Genomic DNA, 12,547 nt, shown 5'->3' on the forward strand with positions numbered 1-12,547 from the left:
CATTCGTAAAGCATCGTTCATAATGCTCAAACACATGATCTGCAAAATTGGGTGACCAGTCACAAATCACCTCGGTTTAGTAAGCCCTGCCTACCTTGGTCTCTTTCTTGGGTAGAGTGAATACAGACAGGGTTTCAATCTGCGACTTCCAAACTAGCATATTGTAATTGTTGCGATCGGCCCATTACACTTGCGTTGAATGCAAGCAATACCACTTTTCGACATTGTCTGCTTTTACTACTTCTAGCAGTGAAAATTTATCTTCCTTCACTACTCTTTTTTTTCCATCTACTTCTACAAATCTTGCATATTCAGCTGCTTCTACGGCTGCTAACCAGCGCTAGATCGTTTTAACTTAGAGAAAACGATCTGAGTTGCACTTTCAGACCTTTAAATAACAAAGTTAGGCAGTGTTTGACCACAGTTGTGCCAAAAGCTCGAGCGATAGCATTTTTGCAATGGCACGGGCCTAACTCAGGTTGCAATCGTGTCGAGCACGGTTAGTGATGTTTGTACGTCGATTTTGGTCGAAATCGGCCAAGGTAAAAATTTCGGAGGTGGGTCTAATTTTAGCTCAGGAATGAATGCGAAAGCACGGATTTGTGTACATAGAAGACGACGACCAGCGGGCAGTGCAGCCAGACTATAGTGCCTAGAATATACAGTATATTCTAGGCACTATAGCCAGACAGAGCACATGGGAGTTGATGAAGATGACGCTCTATAATGCAGAGCCCGAGAGTGTGGTGCAGTTTAATACAAGGCGTGTTCCTTACTTACCCTTGTGCCTTAGTATCATCCGATCCCAAGCTATTCGAGGATCCTCACTGATCAGTTGAAAGAAGGATTTTAGCCTATGCGGATCACGTAGTCCTTTCCTGATTTTGAAAGGACGATTATGCCACAAGCTTCGCATTTAGCAGCGCAGTTGTGTGACCTCTTTGCCGAGGCTATAAATTTCGAAAAATCCAAAGTATTCTGGTTGGACTACTGAGGTACTAAATCTAACCGTTTTGGTGGCATAAGCTGGGACTCTAATTCCCTACACTATCTTGGGGCACCTCTTCATCAGGACTACAGGTCTGGGATAATGGTTCTTATGGGGAGTCGCAAAATCTCTCTTTGGGGCGCCAAACACAGGCGTGGATTGGTCGGGAGCTCTCGCCTTTTGCTCGGGCACAAGTTTGCAACATTTTCTGGTTGCGAATCTTGTCTATGCGTTGCAAGTAACGCACTGTGCGAGAATTAAGGTGCAAGTGCTACCAGACTATTCGCGACCTTTGTTTGGCGCTCTCAATGAGAGCCTATACGCAGAGACTTCAAGAGCTTGCCTTATTAGCTTGTTTGTTCACCAGCTTGTTCCACAGTTTTTCTTCATCAAACCTGCAAGCCGTCCCTTACTGCAAGCGGTGCTTACGAGATGATTCAGTTATCGTCATTCCCATCTGTTCGCTTCGATTGGTCATGGCCGTGAGGGCGCTTTGTAGGGTTTCCTGAAGGAGGTCGCTGATACCCTTGATTTCCTGACTACTCGCTTCTCGCTGTAATATTTATTCTACCTGTCAACAAGGCAGCTGACAAGAGTACTAACAGAATCTCCATTCCCTGTGCCCCTGTATCGGCAGCGTTGCCATTGGTTTTATGGATTGTAGTGTATTTAAGTGAGTTCAGTAAATGTATATTCAATTAGCTGCAAAAAAATCTTTTTTAAACTCTACACTTTCACTCTAATCGTGAAGGTCTGGCTTCGCGCGAAGGAGAATTTTGTGACGTGGACGGTGAACTGGTTTCTGTGCGGCCGACCGCAGACGATTGTTACTGCTTCATGTGGTGCCAGATGCTGTGTTTTTCTAGCCCATACTTCCGCGGACAGTCAAAAACGACATTGAATATCACCTTACACAAGAATGTTCTTGGCTGTCCTGAATGACTCCGGGATTCCGTGCGACCTGTTCATGCTGATTTGACTGTTTAGCCTGTGGAAGAGCTTATCATAGATCGACACGCAGAACCATCTCTTTCATGAAGTCTCTACTCAATGAACAGTGCGCGTTCATGCGGGGGCTTATGCTGTGCAGGACCGGCTACCCGAACATTTGTCAGTTCTTTCCGCATGTTTATGTCTCCCGCATTTCTGGTGTACAGGCGAAGTGCAGTGTACGAAGACATGAGAATGTGTGTCTGCATTGCGGAGTTGTATGTGTGTACGTAACGAATTTATTAGCTCAGCGCGATTTATTTCCATGCAATAAAGAAAAAACTTTGGCGGCAACTTTGCGGTCTCGCGCAGCGTCCTGCGAAGCTGTTCTCTTTGGACAGCCGCCGCCTCGACTTCTAATCGAGACTTGATTTCTTTCAGACCGCAGCGCTTAGGCGCCCGTTTCTGCGTTTCACGGCGTCGCCGGGCGCATGATCCGCCGCGTTTCCAACAAGCGGGGCGGTCTGCGGGGCAGGGACGCACTTCGGCTCGTCTATGCCTTCGTGACTAGCCGGATCCTCTACGCCGTGCCATATCTCCGCACTACTAAGCAAGACGAGGCGCGAATAGACGCCGTCATCCGCAAGGCAACTAAGCGAGCCCTGGATCTCCCGGTGGCTACCTCTAATGCCAAACTCAAGGCATTGGGGGTGCTAAACTCCTACCAGGAGCTGCGGGAGGCCCACCTCGTGAACCAATACACGCGGCTCATGCAGACGGCCCCTGGGCGCCGTCTGCTAAACCGCTTACACATCCAACACGACTGCACTCCAGAGGAGGCGGAGCGTATCCCAGTACTGTGGCGCCATATGCTCTGGGTCTCCCCGCTCCCCCGTAACATGGACACCGACATGCACGTAAACAGGCGACAAGCGCGGGCTCGGGCTCTTGAGAGACAACACGGCTCCCGACCCGGTGTATATTATGTAGACGTAGCAGGCCCATCGCCCACGGGATTTTACACGGCCGCTGTCGTTCACCAGGAAATGCACGTTGATGGACTCTCTTTTCGAGCCCCGAATTCAATGCGAGCCGAGGAAGTAGCGATAGCGCTTGCTGCCGCCCACGCCAATTCGAGGATCATCATTACGGACTCCCGAAAAGCATGTGATCATTACTTGGCAGGGGAGATCTCCCCCTTAGCTGCTTGCATTCTAAGACGGACTGCCACTGATCCAACACCCAAAAGAATCATTTGGGCTCCTGGCCACCAGGGCTTACGAGGTAATGAGGCCGCTGACGCGGCTGCCCGAGCGCTTACTCACCGGGCTCCTCATCCCAGCTCTTCTGGCTCGGAGACTAACCAGCCGCTGCTGCGATTCAAGGAAATTATAACGCATTATAGCGACATCCACCGCCTTTTCCCGGCCCCTGCAAAGGGGCTGAGTAAGACGGAGGAGCGAACTTTAAGGCGCCTGCAGACAGGTACTCTACTCTGTCCTGCAATCTTAAAGCATTACGATCCTAACACGGATGGGCGATGCCCACACTGTGGGGAGACCTGTGATATCTTCCACATGGTGTGGGCATGTACTCAAAATCCCCACCTCCCCCCTTCCCCTACCCCTTCCAGAGAGGCATGGGAGACTGCCCTTCTCAACTGCTCCTCGCTTGAGTCCCAAAGGGCTCTGGTGAAACGGGCTAGAGACGGGGCATTGTCATGCGGTGTCCCGGACTAGGGACGCCGACCATGTAGCGTGGCCACTCTGTGGCTCCCAAACTCTATTTCAGTAATTAAAAGTTTTCACCACCACCACCGTCGCTGTTGTCTGTTCTAACCAGCAGTGGACACCCTTTAAGCTGCGAAAGCAATAGAGCGGGAGCTTGGAAAAGAGAAAGTAAAAGAGCAACCTCGTCCGCTCTGTAGCAGCCAGCGCGCGAGTGAGGGCCGCAGCTGTGCATAGCAACCGTGACGTCACACAGTAGCGGTAGAACGAGTGCGGGCGCGTCGGCGGTGGCAGCTACACCACCGCTCCTTCGCCAGACGTCTCGCTGCAGTCGAGTGAGTGAGACGCATGGCTCCGAAGCGGCCCTCTGATTCCGTGCCAAGCGATGCGGGAAAGCGGCAGTGGGTTCACCACAAGGCTTTCGCCAAGCGCACTTTAGAATTTCCAAACTGTCTTCAGTATTTTTTTGATGAAAGGAAATGCGCAGCACCTGTCTTCCACAGCTGCGAAACCAATAGAGTGGGGGCTTGGAAAGCAGAGGGTAAAATTTGTAAATTGGTTTTTGAGGAAAGGAAATGCACAGCATCTGTCTCGCACATCTCGGTGGACACCTGACCCAGAAGGAAGGCGCATAAGCGCGCTCTCTCACCGGACATTTCCTTCCGACACCGACGATCAGGAATTCGAATTCACTCCCGCTTACTCTTTCAAAGACATTGCTTTACTTTATATATCTGGCCGCGGTCATTATCCCCGCCCGTGTAAAGGCCTCTCAAAGGCGGAGGAGCGCCTTCTGCTTCGCCTGTATACTAATAATTTGCTGTGCCCGGCAGCTCTCAAAACACTTCGACCCTTCTTTCTCGGGCAGCTGTCCGCACTGTGCGGAGAAGTCTTCGGACATCTACCACATGGTGTGGGCCTGCCCCTCCAACCCTGCGTTTCCCCCTCACCCCAACCCAACCCGGGAGGACAGGGAGGCGACCCTGCTCACTGCTCTGACCTGCAGGCCCATTGGGTCTTGGTCGCGCGAGCCCGGGCGGCGGCCGACGCCACTGGGGTCCCGAACTGGGGACCTCCCCTAGTACTTGTAAGGGCTGGCCCCCTCTGGGTCAGCTCATCCATATCCTCCTGCAGTGTATCTGTACATAAATGTTTTTCATCACCACGTAACTGCACTCTTGGAACAGTGGACACCTCAATCGTGCTTTAAGCTACGTGGCGGTAGTGACAGGTGTGCGCTGCATGCTTTGGCATTGACAACGTTGTGCCAGAAACGCTACCGGACCAGGTGGGCCGCATGGTCCGCCGCGTTTCCAACAAACGCGGATGGTTACGAAGTAAGGATGCCTTGCGGCTGGCAAACGCCTTCGTAACTAGTCGAATTCTGTATTCGACTCCTTATCTCCACCTACGGAAACAAGAGGAGGACGCCCTTGAGGTCATCCTTCGCAAAATTGTTAAACGTGCCCTTGACCTCCCCATCACTACTTCAAACAGCCGGCTTATGGCCCTTGGGGTGGTGAATACTTTCCGGGAGCTCCGGGAGGCGCACCTTACAAACCAGTACACGCGCTTGTCGCTCACGGAGTCGGATCGCCGCCTTCTTGCTCGACTCCATATCCAACACACCCCTCCAATGGAAGACAGGTTTCGCATCCCGGAACTGTGGAGACGTGCCCTCCACGTGCGGCCTCTTCCAGCAAACATGTCACACGAAGACCATAATGGTCGGCGCCTGGCACGAGCGGAAGCGCTAGCCCGATATTATGGTAACAAAACAGGTGTATACTACGTGGACGCCTTTGGCCCTCACCACAGGGGATGATGGTACACGGCCGCGGTAGTTCACAACAGCAACACAGTTAACGGCCTCACTTTCAGAGCCCGCAGTGCAACACAAGCAGAAGAGGACGCGATTGCTCTCGCGGCCTCACATTCCAATTCAAAACACATAATCACCGACTCGCGAGGGGCCTGTCGGAATGTCGAACAAGGCTGCACTCCCTTCCTAGCCTATCGAATATACCAAAATTGCATACGGGATACGGACCCCGCTCACCGTTACCTCATATGGGCCCCTGCTCATCAGGTGTTGGCAGGAAACGAGGCAGCAGACGCAGCCGCCCGCGCGCTCTCTCACCGGGCTGTTTTCTCCTCCCCAACTGATCAGGAACCCGATTTTAATCCGGTCTATACGTTCAAAAATATCGCAACCTACTATCAAGATAGCCATCGCCTTTACCCTAGCCCATGTAAAGGCCTCAAGAAGGCGGATGAGCGGCTCCTTCTCCGCCTCTTCACCAATACATTGCTGTGCACGGCAGCCTTAAAACATTTCGACCCCTCCTTTAGCGGCAACTGCCCGCACTGTAGTGCGTGTCTTCGGACACCTATCACATGGTGTGGGCCTGCTCCTCCAACCCGGCCATTCCCCCTATCCCCAACCCAACCCGGGAGGACTGGGAGGCGACCCTGCTCGGCTGCCACGACTTACAGGCCCAACAAGCCTTAGTCGGGCGCGCCCGGGCGGCGGCTACCGCCACCGGGGTCCCAAACTAGGGACCTCCACCTAGTGTTTGTAAGGATCGGTCCCTTACGGGCTGATCCAAACACATCCTGTCCGTTCTAAATAAATGTTTTCACACCCACTATCTTCCAGGGTGGCAGGGTGGGTGGGGACTTTAATGGAGACATAAAGACAAACGGGAATTTCTTACAACTTATGCGGGAGAACGTCCCATTCCTCTCGCTTGTAACGGCTCTCACAGCTGTGACAACCTCGCGAAATATTTGCGCAGATCTCGTCTTTGAGAACCCGGGATTGGTGCAGCAAGTCGAGCATATATTTACCTATTTCTCCGACCACAAAGCTTTCTTCACGACAGTCAATAACTGTTAGTGGAGTGTATGTTAAAGAAGGAATATGCGTGAGAAATAACAAGTTGCCTGTAATTTTACATACATGTCTTGCTCGAATTATTTGCCTCAATCTATCGAAAAGCGGAAACAGCTGATGAGCTGCTCTCGAATTTCGCATTAGGATGTAGCTAAATTGTCATCCTTTTTTTTTCTGCCTCTTTTTTTCTATCTAGGTACATTTCGAGCTCGCCTGAGCTGAAGTTCAATTACACAGCGGGCAGGTCACATGTGTAGAGCGGGGTTGATCCATCGCGTAGAGCTGTCGTCCTAAAAGCTAAAAAAAAAAAGAATTTAGAAACAAGCTTGCTCCACTTGCGTGACCGGGCAACCACGGAGCACTGACGTCACCCTAGAGAACACAGAATGGTGCACTATATTTAATATTGTTGTCAGGACAACATTTTCAGCTTGTTTATTGTCTCCAGTAAAGTTGTAAAAATATACAAAATGACCTGCGTGCCCAAGTGAGCTGTAAAGGTATTAGAAAACGCCAGCAGAAGCCAATTTCTAAGCACGCTTAATTTTTGCCTTCCGTCAGAGTCCTTGCAGATTTTAACCGCGACGAAGAGGTAGAGAGCATTAAAAGGGGAGCCCACATTACCAAGGGAGCCTCTTTGTGTCCATTTCACTTTTGATCTCAGTGACTGCCATTAATGTAAGGCTAAAAAAGCGTAGTCTATCTTCATTTCGGGACACGAGGAACGAAAGGGTTTCACCTGTTACTTTTGTTTCTCAAGTGCGGATTGAGACAACCATACGATTTTAATCCAAAAGCATCACCTCGTCCTCAATAAGAATTCCATGCACAATCAGGAAATAGGACATTACATGTATCAATTCTGAGTTTCCTGATTTTACGATTTTACTGCACGAGGTCTCAAAATGTATCGTATACCTGACCTAGTAATTAAATCTTTGCATCGCACCGTTTCTGGCTGTCAGTGAATCTCTTTTTTTCCTCGCCGTTTACGTTCACCGAGCGGAGTGGCGTAGGTTGCTGTCATCAAAATATTATTTTTCTCCCTTTCTTCTCGATCTTCTCGACAGGCGCGCTGGCTTGTGTAGCAAGTATTTCTAAAATGCAAGTCGTGTTTCACATTCTTCTTCACGCTTGCCAGACGCGAAGCCAAATGTATTCTGGTACGTCTACCTGTGCTTACCGTGCCATAGAGGGGGGAAAAGCCAATGAAGTTCTGCAAGTAGAGGAGATTGGTCCACCAGTTTTCTCTGCAGGGCAGCCACAAAGTCCTGAGTACTTCCTCTTGAATAGGGTTTTCACTAATGTGTGGCAGGAGCAGGGCGTAAACCGCGATCACAAAAGCCATGACCGGTGTCATTCTGAAACATGCACATGTTTCAGGTCAGTAGAATGTGACCGCCCACAGCACGCGACTGACTATCTGCAGGGTTCACCAGTGCGATCAGTGATTTTACTGAGAATGCACTCATACGCTCACCGTCATCGTCTAAGAATCTTGACAACAATCCAATCTTTCCTTTTGGGCCGTTGCATAGCAACCGCAGCCGAGCTTACCCAAGTTAGTCGGATAAAGTCGGGCGGTGACTCGGGCCAGCTTGGGTGCGCTCGGAGGAGCGCAGCGCAAGCTGCAGCCAATGGGAGGAAGCTCAGGTAAGTTCGGAGAAGCATAGTGCCAGCTGCGCAAGTTGCTATGGCAGAGCAACATGGGTCGCACAATCCCCACCGATGGCTGTGACAGAAAAAGTGACCAGCTAGTGCAGTGCCGCATCGCTAAACCGCTGCGCCACTCCACTGGTAATATGTAGACTCGCGGCCATCTAAGAATGTTAAGTGGAGAATGAAAAATTCTGCCTATATAGTCATTAACCCGCTAAATAAATCGAGTCATACTCTTACGGCGTATCTTAAGAGTCCCTCTAATTGAAGAATGACCACCTGCTTTCGCGTGTCTACTCGATTTAACTACGCTAAACGCCTACCACTTTTTCAGTAAAATTTCAAACCGCGCAAGTAACAAACCAATATGCAAACCAAATTAGGTCACCTGGCAACGAACTTTTGACTGAAAGACCTCAAGAACAAATGAGATGGAGCCGCAGGTGCCTAACTCTGGCTAAAAATAGAACGACGATGATGCTCCCATTCGTTGGGCCTCGGCAATTATTAACGAAGACGACGATTAGCGGACCATTTGACTAAAACCAGTCCGCAACATTCACTCTATTTACGAAGTGTGAGTGCTTTCAGCACTTTTATGTGGCGACCTGTTAGAAGCACATCAAGGGGCTTCCTAGCTACTTTGTGCCGCATCAGCCCCGACACAAAACCTAACTGCCAGCTGCACTCCATGCTCCAATAATGGCACCAGTGGCAACTACTAGACCAGTGGTCATTGTTAACGTGGACATAGACCAAAGCCCTCCGAACAAGAGTCGACGGCAAGAAAAAGCCTCCTACGAGCCTTGGGAATGAAATGCAGAGGAGATGGACCAGGCATCCTTGACTGTTCTATCCTACAATAAAAAAAAAGAGTGGCTGGAGTACCTGTAGATTTCAGGCCTACCCTAAAAGAGGCAGTCTATGGAAAGCCCCTAAAATCACAGCGTCAGCAGTCGTAACGTCTGCTGAAGAGAGTATTCTCAGCCATCGTCTTCACAAGGACTGAAGCGTGATGGTTAATGTCGACACTGCCACTGCCAATCGTGCGCTCACAGTAACGAAATAGACGGCTTCTTATGGCGAAATCAAAGATGTATATGTCATTCACTTAGATCAAGAGCTACAGGAGTACCTACGTGACCAAGACACCGTCTCAGCAAGGAGGCTGCTTATTTACCCTCCTGAAGACGATGGCAAGATCAAAAAGGTACGCCGTCGGGCGCTTATGTTAGAATTCGCCAAGGAATCACCACTACCTTAACGGGTTATGCTTAGATTCTGTTGTTTCTCGGTTACGGAAAACGGAGGAACCTTCAACATTCAAGAAGCGATCAGGGATATATCGGCAAATATAAGCTCCATGTTTTTATTAAATTTTGGATTTTGTTTAGAAATTCATAAATTCTTCTCGTAGTTCATTAAATATCTCAGCCACGAACTATACCCTTATCACTTTCCCTTAATTAGTAACGATCACAGTTTTCTGCACTTTTCAGTCCGTAAATGAAACGTTTTAAGGCATTTCAAAAATTTTTTTAAAGTCATGATATGCGATCAATACAGAAGAAAATAGTTTCCAAATTTTCAGTAAATCATCATCGTCAGCAGCCTAACTACGCCCACTGCAGAGCAAAGGCAGCTTCCATGCCTCTCCAATTAACCCTGTCCTTCGCTAGCTGCAGCCACCGTTTCCCCGCAAACTTCTTAATCTCCTCCGCCCGCCTAACTTTCTGCAGCCCCCTGCTACGCTTGCCTTTTCTTGGAATCCACTCTGTTACCCTTAAGGGAGCGCATTTACCTTGCCTTCGCATTACATGTCCTGCCCAAGGCCATTTCTTCCTCTTGATTTCGACTAGGATGCCATTAACCTGTGCTTGTTCCTTTACCCACTCTGCCCGCTTCCGGTCTCTTAACGTTACAACTATCATTCTTCTTTCCATAGCTCGCTGCATTGTCGTTAACATGAACTAAACACTTTTGGTTAACCGCCACATTTCTGCCCCATAGGTGAATACCAGTACGATACAGCTGTTGTGTACTTTTCTCCTGAAGGATACTGGCAAACTGCAATTCATTATATCAAAGACCCTGCTGTATGTGATCCATCCTTTTCTTACTTTTCTAGATATTTCCTTCTCATGGCCCAGATCAGAGATCCCTAATGCTCTGAGTAGAGGTATTCCCTTGCCACTTCCAGCACCACGCTACCAATTCTGAACTGCTGCTCCCTTGCGAGACCGTTCAAGATTACTTTGGCCGCCTTCTACATATTAATTTTAAGACCTACCATTCTACTATGCCTGTCTAACTCATTGATCATCATTTGCAGTTCGTCTCCTGAGTGACTTAGCAATGCAATGTCATCAGTGAATCGCACATTACTTAGGCTATTCTTCATTAACTCTTATCCTCAGCAGTTCACAATCCAGGCCTGGAACACCTCCTGTAAACAGGCTATAAATGGCATTGGCGAGAACGTGTCTCTCTGCCTGACACCCTTCCTTACTGGAATTTTATTCCTGACTTTATTAAGAACTATGGTCTCTTTGCGGTCGTTACAAATATCCTCCCGTATTTTCACATAAGGTTCTTCTGCACCCTAATTTCAGAATGCCTGAAAGAGTGCGGAGGTTTGCACTGAGTCAAATGTTTTCGCGTAATCAGTGAAGGCTATATATCGCACTTCGTTATATTCTGCGTATTGCTCTATCACCTTTCTCTCCCCTTCTCTCTGTGATGCCTTCGGGCCCTGAGAGTATACAAATAATTAAATTAATAATGTGTAACTGCAGACTGTAACGTACATGTTGACGAAGGAGGCTTTAATAGCAAGTGCAAAGACAGACAAGGCCACGCAAGCTGGGCAGCAAAGGCGACAGATTCCTCACAGCGCGAGCCCTACTTCGTCGTCCTCAACTATGCGCCATCTGGCAATACTAGGTGGCATTATTCCCCCTTATGAAGAAAAAAAAAGAGCGCTATCGCTGTGGACGTAAGGGTAAAACAAAAAAGAAACAAAAAACAAGCAAAGTGTCGAAGCTGAAGCTACCGAAAACATCAGCACTGTTGCGTCAATAAGATCTATTATCGAGTATCATTTACGAAAGCCTGCCTGATTATTTGGTTGATTGAAACCTAAGGTTGTTTTGATTCTATCAGCGATTACCTTAGTCAACACCTTTTAGGCAAAGTACAGTAAGCTGATCGGTCTGTACTTTTTCAAGTCCTTGACGTCTTCCTTCATTTGAATTAAGATAATGTCAGCGTTCTTCCAAGCTTCTGGTACGCTCCAGGTCATACGCCATTGTGTAGACAAGGCTGTCAGTTTTTCTATCTCAATCTCCCCTCCATCCTTCAAGAGATCTGCTGTTACCAGATTCTTACCTACTGCCTTCTCCCTTTGCATTGCTTCTAAGCCTTTCTTTACTTCCTCTTCCGTTACTGGCGGAATATCTCATAGCAGTGCGCTACTGTTTCTCTCATTAACCTTCTGAATATATCGGCCAACCAAGCCAACCGTATTTTTCCTCTTGGTTAAACTACTGCAGAGATGTTGCTTAAATTATAGTGTCTACTATTAGTCACAACAAATTTCAGAAAGCGCAGTATATAAACATATATTCGCCTGTCCTTGAGGCTAACGGACAACCCTGACAACCGGAGCCTTCTAAGGTTTCTTTAAGAGAATAAGCTCCACTACTTACTCGAACTTTTCAACCGACTCTCCTTATGCCACAAAGAAAGCCACCGAATTAAAAAAACGTAATACCATTTGTACACTTATTATTAAGTTGGTTGGTTGGTTTATGGGGTTTAACGTCCCAAAGCGACTAAGGCTATGAGAGACGCCGTAGTGGAGGGCTCCGGAAATTTCGACCACCTGGGGTTCTTTAACGTGCACCGACATCACACAGTACACGGGCCTCGAATTTCTCCTCCAAAGAAATTCAGCCGCCGCGGCCGGGATCGAACCCTCGTCTTTCGGGCCAGCAGCCGAGCACCATAGCCACTGAGTCACCGCGGCGGCATCTTATTATTAAGTGTACTGGTTCTGCGGTGATGTACAACGTGATAGACAAAAGTACCATACACTTATTATTAAGTGCATGGTACTTTTGTCTATCACGTTGTACATCACCGCAGAACCAGTTCTAAGTCTGCTGTACCATATATCCTGAAAATGATTGTTCTATGAGCTTTCCTAATTACTCTCACATATTTCCTAACAATCAAGCTCCATTTGTATGGCATTACAAGTGCTCTAATTATAATATTAATCATGAAAAAATGTGAGAATCCTTTAGGAACACTGTTTGTGTGGATTTCTATAACATATATGATTCA

General features: G+C 48.4%; 1 protein-coding gene across 3 annotated transcripts in view; it reads right to left on the reverse strand.

The window, feature by feature from the left end:
* Window positions 1-12,547, reverse strand: part of LOC149344304 (nose resistant to fluoxetine protein 6-like) — a 79,623-nt gene that overhangs the window by 11,941 nt on the left and 55,135 nt on the right. For all 3 annotated transcript variants that reach the window (XR_016283196.1, XM_089546236.1, XM_089546237.1), the window contains exon 10: window positions 7,725-7,902. Coding sequence is in view for 2 of the 3 variants with exons in the window: in XM_089546236.1 (XP_089402362.1) it covers window positions 7,725-7,902 (178 nt within the window). In the remaining variant the exon portion in view is untranslated. The remainder of the gene's footprint in view (window positions 1-7,724; window positions 7,903-12,547) is intronic.

This window comes from Amblyomma mixtum, chromosome 5, assembly GCF_055824585.1.
Source record: "Amblyomma mixtum isolate Tamu chromosome 5, ASM5582458v1, whole genome shotgun sequence".
NCBI classification, from domain to species: domain Eukaryota; kingdom Metazoa; phylum Arthropoda; class Arachnida; order Ixodida; family Ixodidae; genus Amblyomma; species Amblyomma mixtum.